The sequence below is a fragment of the Chlamydotis macqueenii genome, chromosome 7 (genome assembly GCF_036417535.1).
Source record: "Chlamydotis macqueenii isolate bChlMac1 chromosome 7, bChlMac1.mat, whole genome shotgun sequence".
Lineage (NCBI taxonomy): Eukaryota > Metazoa > Chordata > Aves > Otidiformes > Otididae > Chlamydotis > Chlamydotis macqueenii.
The window spans coordinates 32694969-32710601 of NC_141562.1; the positions used below are offsets into that span (position 1 = coordinate 32694969).

Below are 15633 nucleotides of genomic sequence, written 5' to 3' on the forward strand. Positions count from 1 at the left end.
AAAGGAAAGGCTCTGCCACCCTCTAGCGGGAAAACACCATAAATATCAAATACAGCTTAAAATTTTCAGCTAGGTTGGGTTTTTTTCCCTATTGTGTTTCTCTTTTTATTTTTTTTAAATAAAGCGTTCAATCAGCAGACTAATATTTTTCCACAGGAGTAACTTTTTTTTTGTTTTTTTTTTAGAAAGCAACAATAGCTACAAGAGTCTTCCACTCTAGTCCTAAACTTCACAGTATACTGCAGCTCTTCTTGATTCAAGAGAGTGTTGCTGTAGATTGAAGTCACAGTTTACTACAGCTTATGTTTCTGTTTCACTAAACTGGGATCCTCTCATAGCTGTAATTTTTTTTTAACATTCATTACAAATGAAAGAGTGGTTCTTCATGCATAAAACTCTATTCCAGAAGGCTATAAAGCTTTTCAGGTAGATATCAGCGCTATATAAAAAAACCCAACACAATAACCTTTAGGCTACAGTAGAGCAATAAAGTTGTACACAGCTTATCTTACAGTATCTCAAAGCAGACAAATATTTTGGAATAAAAACTTCAAACAAGTCTTTCAAAAGAGCTACCAGATTTTAATTTCTTCCCATGCTTTCTACATATATTTGGCAAGTACAGTTTCTAAGCTTTCATCCAGAGTATCTTATTTGTAATTGTAACGCATTACACAGCTTTTAGATGATATAAGCAAAAGCTGTCATAAAAACACATCAATTTTCTGTTTATCTTGATGTTGCTGAATAATGTTTCTAGGTTAAATATTTATGATCGAAAAGTGCGTGCCTAGCCTTCCAGGTGTGGAGATATGTAGTAAACATACTTTGAAGAACTCTGAAGATTAAGTAAAGCTATTGAAAACAACTTTCACCAACAATTAGAATTGGTAAAATTAAGCCAATCACAAGGGAAAATATCTCTCTGGCTACAACAGCTCTCTAGCTTGCATTGCAGCAAGGACAGTTAAAATAAATATTTCTTTTCCACATCCCTCTATGAAGAATTTCTTCAACTGTTTTTTTTAGCTGAGTACATGAATGCACAGGGGAGACGCTGGGGGAAGATCCCATTTGTGTCAGTACCCAGCACACCTGCTTTATCAAGTGCCAATTAGTTTTGGTTCAGAGTGAGTGGCTGTACCCTGTAAACCCATCTTCAGACAAAAAGTTCACATGTTCCACTGAAACACCGCAAACAGCAGCTGTCAACCTTATTTCCATCTTGACCTTCAGCACTCATTTGTCTAGATACTATTGATTTGATTGCTGTAAACAGAAACCCAGCCTCAGAAACAACTGATTAGGTACTCTGTCTGGACAAGACTAAGTTTGTTCAAGGTTATTGAACTGAAGAACTCAGGCTGCCTGTGCTTATTTTTAAGCCATTCCCAGCAGCTCTCTGTGGTTTTTCTGTTCTGCTTTTAGTGAGGAACACAGGTTTTCCTCAGTGTCTGCCACAATCTTGCATTGATGGCAGCTGGTTCATTAAAGCCTTTCTGCAGCTCTCTACACAACATTGGTTGTGTACTTTTCGTCTTCTGGTCACCTAACTTCACAGAAGAAGGCACAGCTACTCAATGCAGTTAGAGAGAAACAAAAAGACAGACTCTGCAGTGAATTTTCCAGGTGTACTTACTGTCCCTCTAAAATACCAGCACAGCAGCTACATAGCTGTCTTGTACTGGAAGCAACTAAGACAGAAGAACAAGGACAGGAGGTAGCTCACAACAAGGAGAAAACAATTTTCAGACAGAACATTAACATAAAAGTCACATGGAAAACAGTTAACCAGAATGAGATTTCACCTCAAGTTAGGCTACCAACACCCAGCTTGAAGAAACATACCACAAGACAACAAAACTACACGTGAATTTTAAAGAGCAGCACTGGCCTGTGGATACTTCGTGCTGGAGTTTGTCTTCCTGAAATTGTAAACTGCATTCCAAAGGGAAAGTTTTAATTGCTACTACACTAAGGAAATTTTTGTTCGAATACCTCCTCTATTAGGATGCAAACAGAGGTACTGTATTCTATAAAACAGCTGCAGATAAAGACTGACATTAACACTGTGTCATAACACACTCGGAACAACTGGATATTAAGGAGATAGCTATACCTTACAGATTGAAAGTCTGTCAATCAGTAGGAAAGAATGTATAAAAGACATTCTAAAGCAAAGTTTATATATAACCCCAACTACAAGTAAATCAATAAGGTAATGTGATTAATTTACCACCTCAGTAATTAAAATGTCCATACAGAAAGTGAATTTCTATTCCTTCCCCAGTTCTAAATTGGATGTTCCCTGCAGCAAGTGAGCATGAGGCAGAAAAGTGATTCAACAGAGTAGTTATGGATATGAAAACAGCAGCTGTCCTGCTTTTGAGTCTGAGAGCTACAAGGACTCCAAGCCAGGAAGTGTGTGTCCTCTGATACAGAACAACAGAAGCGCGTGGACACTGCGGTCACCTCAACTCTTGAGGTAAGCCAAGCCAAGAACTTCAGCAAGTCTTTATAGTCCTCCGGAAAAGAGGAAGAATAACAAGGCTATAAAGGTTCCTGTTTCCTGTAGGATGATGCTGAAGTACTGATCTGCAAATCTAACATCAATTTGGTATGGGCAGGCAAAGTACACACCAACCTTTAGTAACATGTTATCTATTACGAGGTACACAAAAGCAAGTGGAATTTGTTTCTTTTACAATCCTTTCCTATTTTTTTTTTAAATTTCAACTGTAGCCTCTCTCTTTGCAAGTATTTTAGGAGCTGAAATAAGCTATATCCCAAATTTTAAGAATTTCAAAAGCAGATTCAATATTCACATACTTAAAGGTGCCACTGCTGCACAGTGAAGTCCACTTGAAGACAAAAAGAACCCATAAAACTCCAAATTTGACAAGACAGTCCCAGGTACACTCTGTAGTATTTTACTAAATAACTACCTTGGGAAAATTTCCTTGTCTACAAAGGTTATTTGTTGAAACAAATGCTAATTTAGAGAGTCCACTTGAGGGCATAGTTTTAGAAAAGTATTCTCGCCTAATATAATCAGACTTCATAGGCCTCAAGACTTTCTTCACAGTGTATCTTTAAAAAAAATGATATAGCAAAGTTTAACAGTATGCTTTGTTCTTCCCTTTTCCTTAAAAATGTAAGGTAATGACAGATAATAGCATTTCTGCAGCAACTGAGTTCATAGAATCATAGAAGGGTTTGGGTTGGAAAGTACTTTTAAAGGTCATCCAGTCCAACCCCCTGCAGTGAGCAGGGACACAAGTTCTGTTGAGGGCACTGCACTTGTGCAAGAAAACTTTTATTTTCAACAGGTCAGACAAAAATTTGCAAAGCATACTTATTTGCACCTAAGTTCCCATTCTTTCATTAATTTAATTTTTTTAATGTACAAAATTTAATTTTTCATTCAATAGTATAACAACAAGGAAATTAATATGATCAAGCTTGCAATTAGAAAATAAACAAGTACAAAAAGTGCAGATATTTGGTCATGTGAAGAATAATGAAATTAAACTAGGCATTTATAACATACAAAAAAATTTGCTAAATGTTTTATCACTATAGTTTCACCACTGTATTTCAGACTTAAGCAGGACTCTGTTAGAACTCTGTTACCAGACCAAATGGAGTACAACATCAGCAGTCAAGAATCCTGCTCTAAATTCTCTACAGAAGGCAAAAAATAGCAACGGTACTGAGAGAGAATTTAAAACACCTTCTGGGGCACTGAGCAAAACTGAAAAACATGCAGAAATTAAAGTGATCTTTCATTTCTAGAACAAGAATGACTGCCAAGAAAAATTTTTAGGTCCCAGTGGCAGAGACGAGTGAAAAAGCTGCATATTTCAGCATGCAGTGCTGCGCTGCAAAAGAATCGTTGAGAATGGTCCCTGGCAATTGTCATCATCACTGTGTGTGAGCTGGTGTGAAGAAGGGAAATTTTATCATTGTTATTTGTGTATATATTGTATATTTCTTATTTTACTACCAAAATACTCTATGTCTTTCAGCTTCTACCTCATCAATATCTTCAGGTGCAAAGTAAGCAAGAATATTTACTCACAGGGGGACTCTACGGGCAGCAGTTGTAGTTGTTTAGTTCAAAAAAGAATGTGACACCTAGAAGACCTGAGGAACTACTAGTGGCCCAAGAGTGAGACATCTAGATCGAGAGGTGTCTGTCGAGACATAATTTTCAAGTGCGCGTCAAGAAATTCCAAGCTGCATAAAACAGTTGGATTAAGTCAGATCTGCAGCTTAAAAGACCTGACAAGCCAAACTGCATCTTCTCCCAGCCATCTGATAAGCATTTGTGACAGCTGAGCCCATTGAGAGGTCAGACTATGACATCAAACTGAGTAACCTGGCTTCTAAAAGGTAACAGAAAGAAACACAACACTAGTGATAGGTTGGTGATGTTACACAGTGCTTCAGATTCATGAAAGATGTAGTATTTTAAAAAATTACTTTCCAAAAAAAAAAAAAAAACACAACAAAAAAAACCCTCCTAATTGCACACAAGTTAAGGTAGTTATTTTGGGCCCTCTGATAATAAAAATGAACACACTACTGGACTGAAATTGGAGACTGCCTAAAGACAGTTCCCTTACTCAATACCAGTAAATAGGAAACGTTCTTCACAGCCAAGGAGTGCACAGTGTCATTTAGTATTCTTGGATCATTCACAGAAAGTGTATCACAAAGCTAGGGAGACAAGGAAGCAGCAATTTTATTACAAAAAGTAATCACTGCCGTGTCCCACACAATCCTTAAAAGCAGAATATCTTCTGGAAATCCATGGCACTGATAAACTACATTAGCACAGCAATTGCAGTTCAAACAGTTGTGCAAGCCTACAGAAAAAAAAAAAACTGTAAAAAGGAGCTCATACAGTAATACAAGCAAAGACAAGAACAGGTTAAAAAACAAATAAATCTTGCTGCAAACTAGAGTTTAGCTCATAAAAAGCAGAACAGCACATGACTAGATCAAAGCCTAAGCACTATTTGGATAAGATCTAACATAAACCAAGAGACTGACAAAAAAAACCGAAACAAACTAAAAGCCCACACACCTTTTCTCCAACTTTAAAAAGAACAATTTTCTCTCCAGTGAATGAAGGAAGGAGATTTTATTTCCTTCCATTATTTTGTTCCAGACAAAGACAATAAATAATGCCTTATAAGAGTTATTTGGATTAATCTAAGTAAGACTGAGTGAAATAATTATTTCCCTTTGCTTACAGCATAATACAATAGGATAATTACAACATTTATACTGTCTTGGAAAGAGATTCATAACTTGGTGTGCCAAACAAAAAAAATCCAAACAAACAACCATAAAAAAATCAGAGGCACAGATAGCTTGTAACTAGGCAAAATTCAAATGAAAGGCAAATGTATGCGCCCACACACAATGTAGAAGTGCATCAGAAACTTAGTGCAGCTTTCATCTCCTCATTTTTACTTAAAAAAAAAAAAATTATTGATTAGAGCTCAATCACAACACCAAAGCTGCTAATTCTTGAATCAGAACAGATCTACAGCTATAATTACTACAAACTTAATCACATGTACTTGCTTAGTCAAGAGTGAGGAAAGGACCACAGAACATACCTTGTACATTCAATTAACGTAACTTTTAGTCGACCTTCTGTCAAGAGAAGGTCCTGTATACAGAGGTCTCGATCTTCATATTCATCAGGTGGCAATACTTGAAATGGAAAAAATGGCTTGAACCTGAAAAATATAGAAGAGACTTATCTTAATTCAAATGACAAACAACACTAACACACAGAAACTAAAAAAAAAAAAGTCACAGGATTACCATGAATCTTTAACACTGCTAAAGAGAAATATTCCTACATATCCATTGGTCAAAAGGAACAAGTAGGAGCTACTACAGCTTTTTGAATGCGGAAGACTGGAGAACATAGAAACAAAAATTGCTTCACAGGAACAGATTCCTTGAGTTATGTTTACTAGTGCAGACAATTTTGAGAAAAGGGGAAGCTGATCAAGTCACAAAATAGGTTTATGATTACAAATGTGATTTAAAACAAGAGTCCTTTTGCCGTAAATATCTTGCCAGGTGTTTAAGTTCTTTTGCATAAAACATCAAAGCACTGAAAGGTGAAAATATACTAAGACCCAAAAGTATAAATTTTTATGACGCTGTTCTACTTAGAGGACTGGTGTACCCTAATGAACAGTACACTTCAGTTACACAGATCAATACTTCTCTTATTTTGTGAAAAACATTCAGTTGCTCTTTTCAGCCAGTCTTCCCGAATTAAAACACTGATAAAGGTATTCTAAATATTTGCCCTTTGAGCTTTATTTCCCTCATCACAGCATGTGATTCACAGGACAAGCAGTTCATGTTCAAGATACTAAGTGTTTTACACACGTTATCTCACCCCATAATTCTCTCTCCTTGATTAGAATATGCCGAGTTATAAATACAGATCTAATTTTTAAGCGATAGTGCTTCGGTGTCAGACACAGCCACGATCTGAGGGGAGGAAGGAGGAGGAGAGGCTGCACAGCTGCAGCCCCATCGCATGGCAGACACATATGCAATTCTAACAGCAAGGGCCACAACCCTGCAAACAGAAAGATATCACGGAATCTGCACTAGCATTTTATATAAAACTACTCGAAAAAGCACTTGCAGGGTATTCTTTCTTTCTGTTTTTATTTATTGCTCTAATTTCCTAGCACTGCCCCATGCCTTGGTTTCCATCCTCTGTCACTGCCACGGCCTCCCAGTGATTATTTCTGTTGAGAAGACTTACAAATAGCAGGACACAAGCACCACTGCCTGCAGGATGTATCTGCCATTTCATGAGAAAGAAGTCTTTCATAAGTACTGTTTGCTCAACCAGAGGCATCTGCTTGTCACATTCGGAGATTAGAATACGCTCAGGAAACAGTCACATGGATCTGAACTGAAGAGTTTCAGAAATTCAAATAAATAATCAAGTGCCCTTTAACTGTCGGCACACTCTCCAGGAGGGAGCTCAACACTCCGATTTGAGACACTCCGTTTCTGTACGAGCATCAGCCTCGTACAGAGCCATGAGAAAGACATTTCTTTTGTTCTCCTTGTGAATAAATACAACTCAACACTCTAGCTATGTTCCTGAAATCCAGTTCAACTTTTAACTTTAATTTGGTTCCAAGTTTCTCTCTCATTAACTCCTTCAGGAAGAAAACTGTTTGAAATTGACCAAGTAAAAAAAGTTCCATTTTAAATACTTTATTCCATTATTTTTTAAAACTGTGTACAAAAAATATGAAGCCATTAAATTACATTGGCCGTGGTTTAGGTTTATAAGTGTACCATAAACAATCAGCTCAAAATACGCCCTGTGCATGTCCTGTCCGGTCTGATATTTACTCATAATCTTCCTTTATAGTTCTTGAATTATTAAAGAAATAGTAAGCAGCGAACAAGGGTAGGGAAAATACCACCAAGATGACCTCACTATTTTCACTGTACAAGACTCACCGCCACTTCAGGGCTTGGCCACCCCCCACGCAGCCCCACCTCGAGCCATCACAGTACTCACCACCCCACACATTTCTCACTTTAAGCACAAGGAAGGGTACCCTGTTCCTTTTAGGAATTATTTTTACCTCCTCAAAATACGGATTTAGCTCCTATTTTGTTAGGCAAAAGAAAAAAAAAAAAAAAAAAAAAGAACAATCAGGCAAGCATACTGGAAAATAATGCCAAGTTTGGAGTGAATAAATACTTGCAGGTTGTTTTTTTTTCCAGCACAAATAAACAACGCTTCAATTAGTATCAGCAACTGCCCATATGCCTTCTCCCAAAATCTATTTAAAAAAAATAGTTTTCCATAGCAACCTCAAACTAATGACCACCACGAGCAGCCTCAATGAGCTGCTGAAACAAGATTTCTAGGAGGGAGGAACAGTGAAGAAAATAGGATCCAACAGGTTACCATCTTGGAATTTCTGCAAGTGCCAGGCTTAAAAGTGTTGGTATTGGTAAGGTCTTCCCCTCACATATACCATGAAACAGCCTTGCAGGCTATTTAACACACACACACAAACCTGGACAAACATATTCTCAATACTGAAAATAAGAACACCACAAAAAAAAAAGTGCAAAACAACAGGCTAAAATATTTCAGTAAGGTAGGCAGGTATGTCTGCATCATATTCAAACCAAAAATGTCATCTTTCAAGTAACTTCATAAAAAAAGTGTCAAGTACAGCACCCACTGTAACCTTTTGCTGCAGCACAGAATGATGAAATAATCCTCAGAACAAGTCATTCTTCTTGGTAGATTAAGACATAATGCTCACTATAATTTTGATTTCTATTTTCAAAATAGACTTTTTAAAATTAATACAACAATGAATTAAAGAGGGAAAAAATCTAAAATCCCAGTGTAGTCATATACAGTAATATGTACAACAATTAGTGTATGCTGGAGCCTGTGCAGCACTAGTTAAGTTTTCTACAATAGGGGATTAAAAAGCAACCTCAACAACATTTTTAAATTTACAAGCGCTTATGTTCAACATTCTTACTACTGCAACTAATTTGCAAAATCCTTAGCGAAAACCCTAACACATTACCTATTTCCACTGGCATTAGCAATGTACAATGTGTGAAATACCCCACATTAAATGCATTTTTAAGTGCAGCTCTGAAGCCTTCCAATTTCATAACATAGCACTTATCTATTTAAGGTAATTTACTGAGAGTTTGTACATTTCCAAAATTAAACATTAGACAAATTACTATTTCAAGTAGATTTCAGTTACACATTAAGTGAACTGTTGACACACTATTTAAGTACAAGATAACCCAAATTTATTTGGAAAGACTTTCCTACTGGGAACTGGTGAATTGATACAGACTCAGACAGCGACAGTCTGTAATACAGCGACACTCCGCTCCCTTATGCTGTAAAACTACACAGAGGCAACCCACAATCCACACACGTAAGCGAATCAGGCATCACAGGTTCTCCCATCTTTTTCCCCATGGCAGGAACAGCCTATGAGCTACCCTACCCTTTAGAAACAATCACCAATAACGAAGGGCATGACGAGGAGTGCGTTCTTACAGAGTGATCACTGCTGAAATTTTATTTAGTCCAGCAGTAGTGCAACGGAATAGCGACGGACGTTTCCTTCCTCTCTGTGGAGAGGGCAGATTCCCCACCACTGCAACGTCTAGTTTTCCTGCTTGAAAATAATCACAGTGCTAGACAAAATGTAATTGCAAAGTTTGTTTCATAAAGTATTTACAGTAGTGACAATAAAATACTCTTTCAATACGAAAGCAAAGACACATTTCATTGTATTAAAGTACCAAGAGCAGGCATTAGCTAATAGTGCCAATAACACAATTCACTGAATGAGACAAGATACAAACTCTATTCCCAAGCCTTGCAGACCTTCGGTGATTTGGTATCTTACTGTCCCAAACTTTCCTATGTAAAGGAGAGATAAGTTTCCTGTCATCCTGGGTTCATTATTATAATGTAGAACTTAATTTATTAAATATCTTATGTACATAACCTTGCTGTAAATTCTGCAATAGCTTTAAGAGTGTATTTTGCTACCCTCCAATGTTTAGTCCATCTTTAAAGAGCAAAAGTCCACCAAAAAATGACTCAGAAATTCATCACACTGATGAAGAAAAAAAAAAACATAATGTAAAGCCTCTATTCAAAAGGTCTATAAAGAAACCTTGACAGCAAACTAAATGCCCCAGTTAGCGTCAGCTGGTCTCTGCCCTCATCACAACACCCATCCTGGGATCTGGTCAGTTCTGCTGTTGTGAACTCAAGGCTCTCACTTCGCAAACTCTGAACAAGAAAAAAAAAAATGTGTTTTTTGTTTAAGTGTCTAGATCTTTAAACATTTATCCAGTATTCTCAGCTCCCTTTCTTAATTTTAACCAGTAACCAAAAACGTTGGTGGACCTCCATCAGTGAAAAAGAGGCCGGTAACAAATGGTTTGCAATAGATCCATTCACTGCTGCAGCCCGAGAAAGAGGTTTTAAGCCATGACAATGGTGTGGGGAAATCTAGGAGTTGCTCCTGGCAGTACAGCAGTTGAGAAAGTGTTACCAAAAGGTACTTGGAAGAAAGGTAATACCCCTCTAAACACTGCTGAGCTGTTACCAGGTTCTCCAAGGCAGATTTTCATTGCAACTATATTAGACCGCTTTCAAGTGGGGTCTAATGCTGCCATCTCCTTATTCAGCAAGGTCAAAATACAAAATTCATGCTCACGTCACAAATGCTTGAGCTACAAAGCAGGATTACACCAACTCAATCCTTATATCCAAAAGCCTCCTTTTCAATTCCAAACCCATGAAATGATACTGAACAACTATCAGAAGTAAGGTAGGTTTTGTGGGGGAGCGATTTTCCTGTCTTTCAACCGCATTTGTTAAGCCTTTGTAAACTCTTCATCTTCTTCACAGGAAGGAAATAGGCACAATGTAGCTATACTAGGAAAAAAAAAAAAACTAAACAAAACAAAATGCCCTTATGCCCCTGTGCCAAAACTCTACTTGTATATGGCATACTTTAAAAGTACCTTATATTAGATGCGTACAGTACCTTTTCAATTTGTTTTTAAATTATCAGTCTCCTGCCCTAAGCTGATCATCTTATCTGTCCAGAAGTCTAAAATTCAAATAACACATCTCAAATTGTTAAAAAGCAACATTTTGTGTCAATAATTACGAAGAGGAATAGCCACCAAACTTAATGTGAAATTTTAGCAAATAAAAAAACTAAGAATAATATTTGAAATAAGCTGTCGAGTAGCAAAAGTGTTTCTTGTCAAGTAACACAAGACAAACAGCAAAAGGTCATTTCGCGTGAGGAACTAGGTCAGATGATTATACTGAAAGATAATTACGATAAAGTTACTCAATTAAGATACAGGATTAAAGTTACACATAAAGCACCATAATACTGCGCTCTTCCACATACAAAGCACAGCAAAAACGTTTCCAGACACTGCATACAGTCAGTATCTCTCCTTCATACGAAAAACTTCTACACTCCATTCATGCCATACTTCAGAGTCACTTCAGTGGCTCACTTGCTCTCATCTCACCACCAGCTCACTCAAAGTCTAGATCAGAATTGTGTCTGGAAAAAAAAGTTCCCTTCATGTTGGGTGTTTTCAGCCCCTGAAAAACACTTATTTTTCCTTCCAGTTGCCAGCTCCGCAGAGGAGGAACTCACCTGCTTGGAACAAGACTAATTCAGTGGTTTAGTTTTAGAAATGTCTGACCTATATTCCCATTTATTTGTAATCACTATTCTGTGATGACTGTTTTCAGGTCCTTAAGCCAGCTTTTAACAGAGGACAGGAGTCTTTTACACCTTAGTTTAGTTTAATTAACCTGTTACCTAAATTAACTGCTCCCACCAGTACCTACTTAACTGAAATAATTTTAGTTGCATGAGGAAATCTATTACAAACCAGGGGAAAAAAATATCAGATTATCTGGCCAAAGATAACCAAGCACTTATGCGTTTCTGTTCATTGCATCTGTTAAGAATATCCAGAATTACAGTACAAAAAGAATTGTTAAGGGCTAAATATAGACAGAAGCAAACTGCAAAAGCTCTCAGTAGTCTATTTCCTAACTGAAGAAGCTGAAAGACTTGCAGTTTCATTTGTAAATGCAGGAGAAGGCCATGATTTTGTAGAGCATTTGCTAAGAAGTGAGAACACTGTTCTAGAATAAGTTCTGGGAAAATTTTTAAATTATTATCTGGTTTTATAAAGGAAGTTTGATATCTAAAGTAGTGATCTAAAAATTCCTGCATATCTGTTTAAGATCATGTAACCACATGAGTTCCAGCAGTACTTTACTGCCATAAAAGATTAAACATTATCAGCTTTATGAATTTTTAAATCAAATTACATGAACTGAATATTTAAACCTCAACAAACAAGGCAAAAACAGACCTTAAATCTCAGAAGAACCCACCAGCTAAAAATTTAAGTATCTTTACAAGGCTACTTCGTATAAATTGCAAATCTTAATTTTGTTTACTACTCTAAGCAAAAATTAAATCCAAATCTAAAGTTGGACTGAGTTTAATAAAGTATCAACTTACTTTTGTAAATGCTACTGTTTTTAAAAGATTCTTGTATCTAAAATATTTCTGAAAGAATAACCGCTGAATTTATTTTTCAGTTTTGGGAGTACTCAAAAGGTTCGCCTAACTACAGAACAGAACTCAGTAATTTTTAGATTCCTTTCTTTATCTGATTCACAGAAATACAAGTCATGCATTTTAAAGTGTAGAAATTTCAAAAACTGACTGACAGATATTTTAAGTCATGAGTCCTCTATTCTTACACTGTGTAATTTAAGACAAAGTTTACTTCTACAAAAATTCTAAAACATTACTACCCACTCCTAAAAAGGCATGATCACAATAACAACATTTTAAAAGTACTTATCAGCTAACATTTAAGCTTGTTAGGTATTATAATGCAAACTGCTTATATCATTCTTCGCATTGAAGATACAAAAATTGAACTTATCCTTATTTTGGAAAGAGTTTGTAGGGTTGGGGGGGGGTGGGTTTGGTTGTTGTTTTTTTTTTTTAAAGTACTCCAAAAAGAAAAGTACCACCACTGTACATTTTACAAAAGCAATTCTCCACCTTCCGCTGATTTCACAAGAAACAAAGCTGCAGAAAGGTGTCAGCATTCATATTCAAGGGACTTTAGTAATTCACGCTATACTCTTATTCAGTATAAAAATATACTAATTACAGCTTTACTCACACTCATGAAAATTTGGCTTTCAAGTAACCTGAAAAACATCGCAATAAGAGAGTAGGTTTATTTTCTAGGAAACTTTATGGAAAACTGCAAATGAGTTCTAGCACTCCACCCACTACATTGCAGGATATTCTGCCACAGGCATGTGGGAGGCTCATACACGTAAGTTCTCAATATATGAACAGTCACTTTTTAAATCAAGACCTCAAAAAAAAAAGAAAAAGAGGCAGAGATATTATTATTCTTTATTTTTTTCTTCAAAGATGTTTCACACATTTCCAGAGTCTTAACCGACAGTCTTTTTTTCTTACAGTGATATCTGTACCTCTGAGTTATATCTTGAATCAGACTCTCAAGACAAATACTTTTAACACAAGAACAAATAAAACCACCAATGTAAATAGTCAAGCAGCTCCTTCCAAAAAGGCAGTAGATTTTTTTTTTTCCTGCTTATATGACAGAAGTCATTGTAAATATGGCAAGAAGAGTCTTAAAGATTTGCCATTTCTGTTTGTATTGAAATAGTTATGGGTAAAAAAGAAACCTTGCTATCGAGACAGCAATGGTGAGGAGAGCACTGATGGGGACCAGGGGGCACACAATGGCACATACTCGCCACTGTCCCCTAAGCAAAGGCGGCACCATTTGTGAGGCAGAGCATTTTATTAACGGGCCTGTGCTGTACACAGACAGGATCACGTAACACCTGGACGTGACCTGCGGCACCGCTGCTGACAATCAAATACAGGAGGGCATTGCGAGATGAATGAACAGGAAGGATTCCTGCACTTAGCAAATCCTGCATCACTGATGGCAAGTTACAGCCAGGACTTGTGATTACATCTGAAAGAAACAGCTGCTCAAATTACCATCATCTTCTCCCACCACCTCCATAATGAATTTGGATATTTTCTCTAATTTGCCTTCTTTCAGAGGAACAGAGAAAAAGAAAAAATATCTGAGTTTTTGTAGTATTGTTTTAAAACAATACTACTGCCTAACATTGCTGTTCCCACCCCACCTCCCCTTGTAATCCACTGGGCTCTTTGCTTGGCAACATTAGAATTTGTTTTGTTTATTCTACCATACTGCATTAAGTTTTGTTAGCAAGTATGCAGAGTTATTCTTAAAAAATACAAACTGTTGTGAAGCTTTCAGAGTTACACTGCGTCATTTCCACTATTTAATTACTTTGGAATTATTCACCAGATCATTCCCAGCAGTGATTCAAACAACTCCATGAAGCCTTCTGCCATGTCACTGCAAGACTATGATCTTAAATTTCTACTCTTCCTATTTTAGCTCAGGCAAATTAGAATAATGGTTCACGTAATTTACTACACAAGTGACATTCATGTAAAAGTCCATTTTAGTTCTTACTACACAATGGCTTACATTTAAAATACTGTATAAAAGTGTATTCGACAGGATATTTTTCAAAGGTCTTGGCATCACTTGAAGTATTTTACACATGTGGTATTAGTTATTGTACACATTAGTATCTTCATTTCAGTGACACTGGCAAGCAAAAGATGACTTTTTACTTAATGCCATTATAAAAGCAAATGGTAATATTTGTGCACATTTCCTTCTGAAGGGGCATTTTTCAGAACTATGTTGCCATTGAAACTGATACAGGAAAATGCAGTGAAACTTAGCATTAAAAATAGGTTAAGAAAGTAATGAACGAAGTATATAATCTGTGGGTATCTATGGCAATCATAACACTTATTTCTTAATTTGTCCAATATTTAAAAATTATTTTGCAAATTTAATCTCAAGTTGTCCTTTAACTTCTACAGCTCAAGCAACACAAAATTGCTTTAAAAAGTTTTCCTAAGTTATCATCCTAATTTAATTTTATACTAGTCATATCTGGCAATTAATTACTGTCTTTCAGTATGTGTAACAGTTTGATTAACTCTATCATCAGCTGATCGCTGTAATACAGGCTTTATTACAGACATTTTTATGACATCTGATAAGTCTTCAAAACCAGAAAAATCGTATTGCTGTAGTAGAATCCCTGTATTTTCCATTACATGGAACAGCTTTAACGAAGAGGGCTGAGTGCACTGCTCCTCATAGACCATTCTGCTGAATGTAGCTGCAAGCTGAACAGGGGAACTAAGAAATTACAAAGGACCGTTGCTCCCTTGTAGTTTTAAGGCTAAAATTAATTACATCAACTAGTGGGGAAAAAAATAAAATCACTCTCCAGAGCCCAACGCAGAGTTGAAAACAATTTCTGCCTTTCTCTCATGTCACAAAAAGTAAGGTTTTCCTTCTCTTTCTTTTCTTCTCTGCCACACCTAGCAAGTCCTTGCCAGCTTCCATAGCTATATTCGGCCACAGACCAGTGCTAAATGTTGCTGGGCTCCAGCTGGGTCCTGCAGTAAACAGAAGTGCTCTTAAGTCCCGAGAGGGCTTATTAATGCAGGCAAGGCCCCACAAGAGTAAGAGTCCTTCCAGAAGAAGTGCTTAGGGAAGCAGATGCACCCAAATGGCTTTGTGAAGGTTTCACGTAGAAGTCTGAGCTACCAAACCCAACATCGCGTATACCCAGCTTCCTGAGTAGAGCAATTTAGGAGCACTGACATCCATGATACCGCATACACAACCACCCTACTGTCAAATGGGCACTTTCCTGTAGAAACTTTCTTTGCAACACAAACCTATCTGTCAACTGAAGTCTTTATTGCAGGTTTTTTCACTAATTTACTAGATATGCTGGCAGGGATCACTGAACATCTAGAAGGTCTGCATTCTAGCAATTCTAGCCTAGATTTGTTTGGCTTGTGA

At 36.8% G+C, this 15633-nt stretch overlaps 1 protein-coding gene across 1 annotated transcript in view; it reads right to left on the reverse strand.

The window, feature by feature from the left end:
* The window catches only part of PDZD8 (PDZ domain containing 8), a 61799-nt gene that overhangs the window by 37220 nt on the left and 8946 nt on the right, over positions 1–15633 (reverse strand). Inside the window, exon 2 of the mRNA XM_086752530.1 lies at positions 5634–5756. Within this exon, the coding sequence (XP_086608656.1) occupies positions 5634–5756 (123 nt within the window). The remainder of the gene's footprint in view (positions 1–5633; positions 5757–15633) is intronic.